This window comes from Lolium rigidum, chromosome 6, assembly GCF_022539505.1.
Source record: "Lolium rigidum isolate FL_2022 chromosome 6, APGP_CSIRO_Lrig_0.1, whole genome shotgun sequence".
Lineage (NCBI taxonomy): Eukaryota > Viridiplantae > Streptophyta > Magnoliopsida > Poales > Poaceae > Lolium > Lolium rigidum.
Window position 1 is genome coordinate 123,210,843 of NC_061513.1, and position 1,202 is coordinate 123,212,044.

The 1,202-nt window shown below is 56.2% G+C and overlaps 1 protein-coding gene across 1 annotated transcript; it reads right to left on the reverse strand.

Moving 5' to 3' along the window:
- Positions 1 to 262: 262 nt before the first annotated feature.
- LOC124663228 lies at positions 263 to 979 on the reverse strand. Its single transcript, XM_047200953.1, has 3 exons — positions 716 to 979; positions 527 to 594; positions 263 to 356 (listed from the first exon to the last, which is right to left on the reverse strand). The coding sequence occupies exons 1-3, from the start codon at positions 977 to 979 to the stop codon at positions 263 to 265; spliced, it is 426 nt and encodes a 141-aa protein (XP_047056909.1).
- Between the last annotated feature and the right edge of the window lie 223 nt (positions 980 to 1,202).

The window sequence follows — 1,202 nt, forward strand, 5'->3', positions numbered from 1 at the left end:
GGGTTTCGTGAGACAATGAATCGATACTTTCTTTGTCCCTCGACTCCCCCTTATATAGGAGGCGGAGCCGAGGGATTCGTAATACACAAGTTACAGAGTCCGGGAGGGTTTCCAACTCATCCCGCAAGATTACAAGTATTATTTCCTAATACAACTCTAGCTTTCCTTAATAGTAACTTGGGCTTCCGATTCTTCTTATCCTTCGAGTCGTGGGCCTTCAGTAAACCCCGGGTACCATCTTCGGCAGGCCCATTGGGGATGCCTATGTCAAGTAGTATTGTGCGAGAGCCCTGATGGCTTGGTCATCAATGTGCGTGACGAAACGGGGAGCTGAGTAGAACTCGGCATCCGATGATCTACCAGGTAACAAGAACGCATCATATGTCAAGCGATATACAATGGCGGGACATAGAAATGAGTAAAAGAAGTGCAGTAGCAGTCTAGCATAAGCCACTTGCTACCCTGAATTCTGAAAACTCTGCACACGGCGTGACTGCGTGAGTGCGTGCTCCGAGCTAGTACTTACTCGTCGAAGCGGCTGAAGTCGTCGGGCTTGAAAGGGAACTCGTCCGGCCACTCCACGTTCTTCAAAATCTTCAAACCGCCATGTATAGTTCGCGCAATTCAATTTCAACAAGTGCCGACGGGTGCAGGCGTGCCGCGCGCACTGCGCCGAGCAGGATGCATAAGAAGAAAATGTTTGACGAATGCGAACCTCTTCGACCGGGGAGACCCCCTGCCTTGGCCGCGCCGCGGCCACGAACGAGCGGGACGGGGCGCCGCTCGGGGCCATGGAGGCGAGCTGGTCGACAAATGCGACGCCGAGGCCGAGGAAGACGCGCCGCGGCCGCGTGGCCCGCGTTGGCACGGGAGCGCCGCAGACGCGTGGTGCGGCGGCGGCGCGGGCGCGAAGCGTCCTAGGGCGGGACCTTCTCAGAGCGACGAGGAGGAGGTCGGGGCGTGTCGTGAGGGTGGCCATGGAGACGAGCAGGCGGCGGCGGTTTGGAGGAGAACGCGACGCAAACGCAACGCGCCATGTGTAGCGCCCGAGAGCGCGTCATGGTGTTGATACTCGTTTTGGGCCAAAGGCTAATCAAGAACATAATTCGGTGTTCGGCGTGACAGATATATTGCTCAATTAGGAGACACCATGTCCACCATTCCAAGTTGTGCCATGATCCGGCTTGATAGCCGATTATGCT

Bases quoted from the DNA above. Each gene is read 5' to 3' on its own strand.
- LOC124663228 (XM_047200953.1), bottom strand. From the start codon at position 979: ATGGCCACCCTCACGACACGCCCCGACCTCCTCCTCGTCGCTCTGAGA. The intron at 595-715 runs GTTCGCATTCGT...GGCGGTTTGAAG, and splicing joins GGGTCTCCCCGGTCGAAGAG to ATTTTGAAGAACGTGGAGTG. The intron at 357-526 runs GTAAGTACTAGC...GTTACCTGGTAG, and splicing joins GACTTCAGCCGCTTCGACGA to ATCATCGGATGCCGAGTTCT.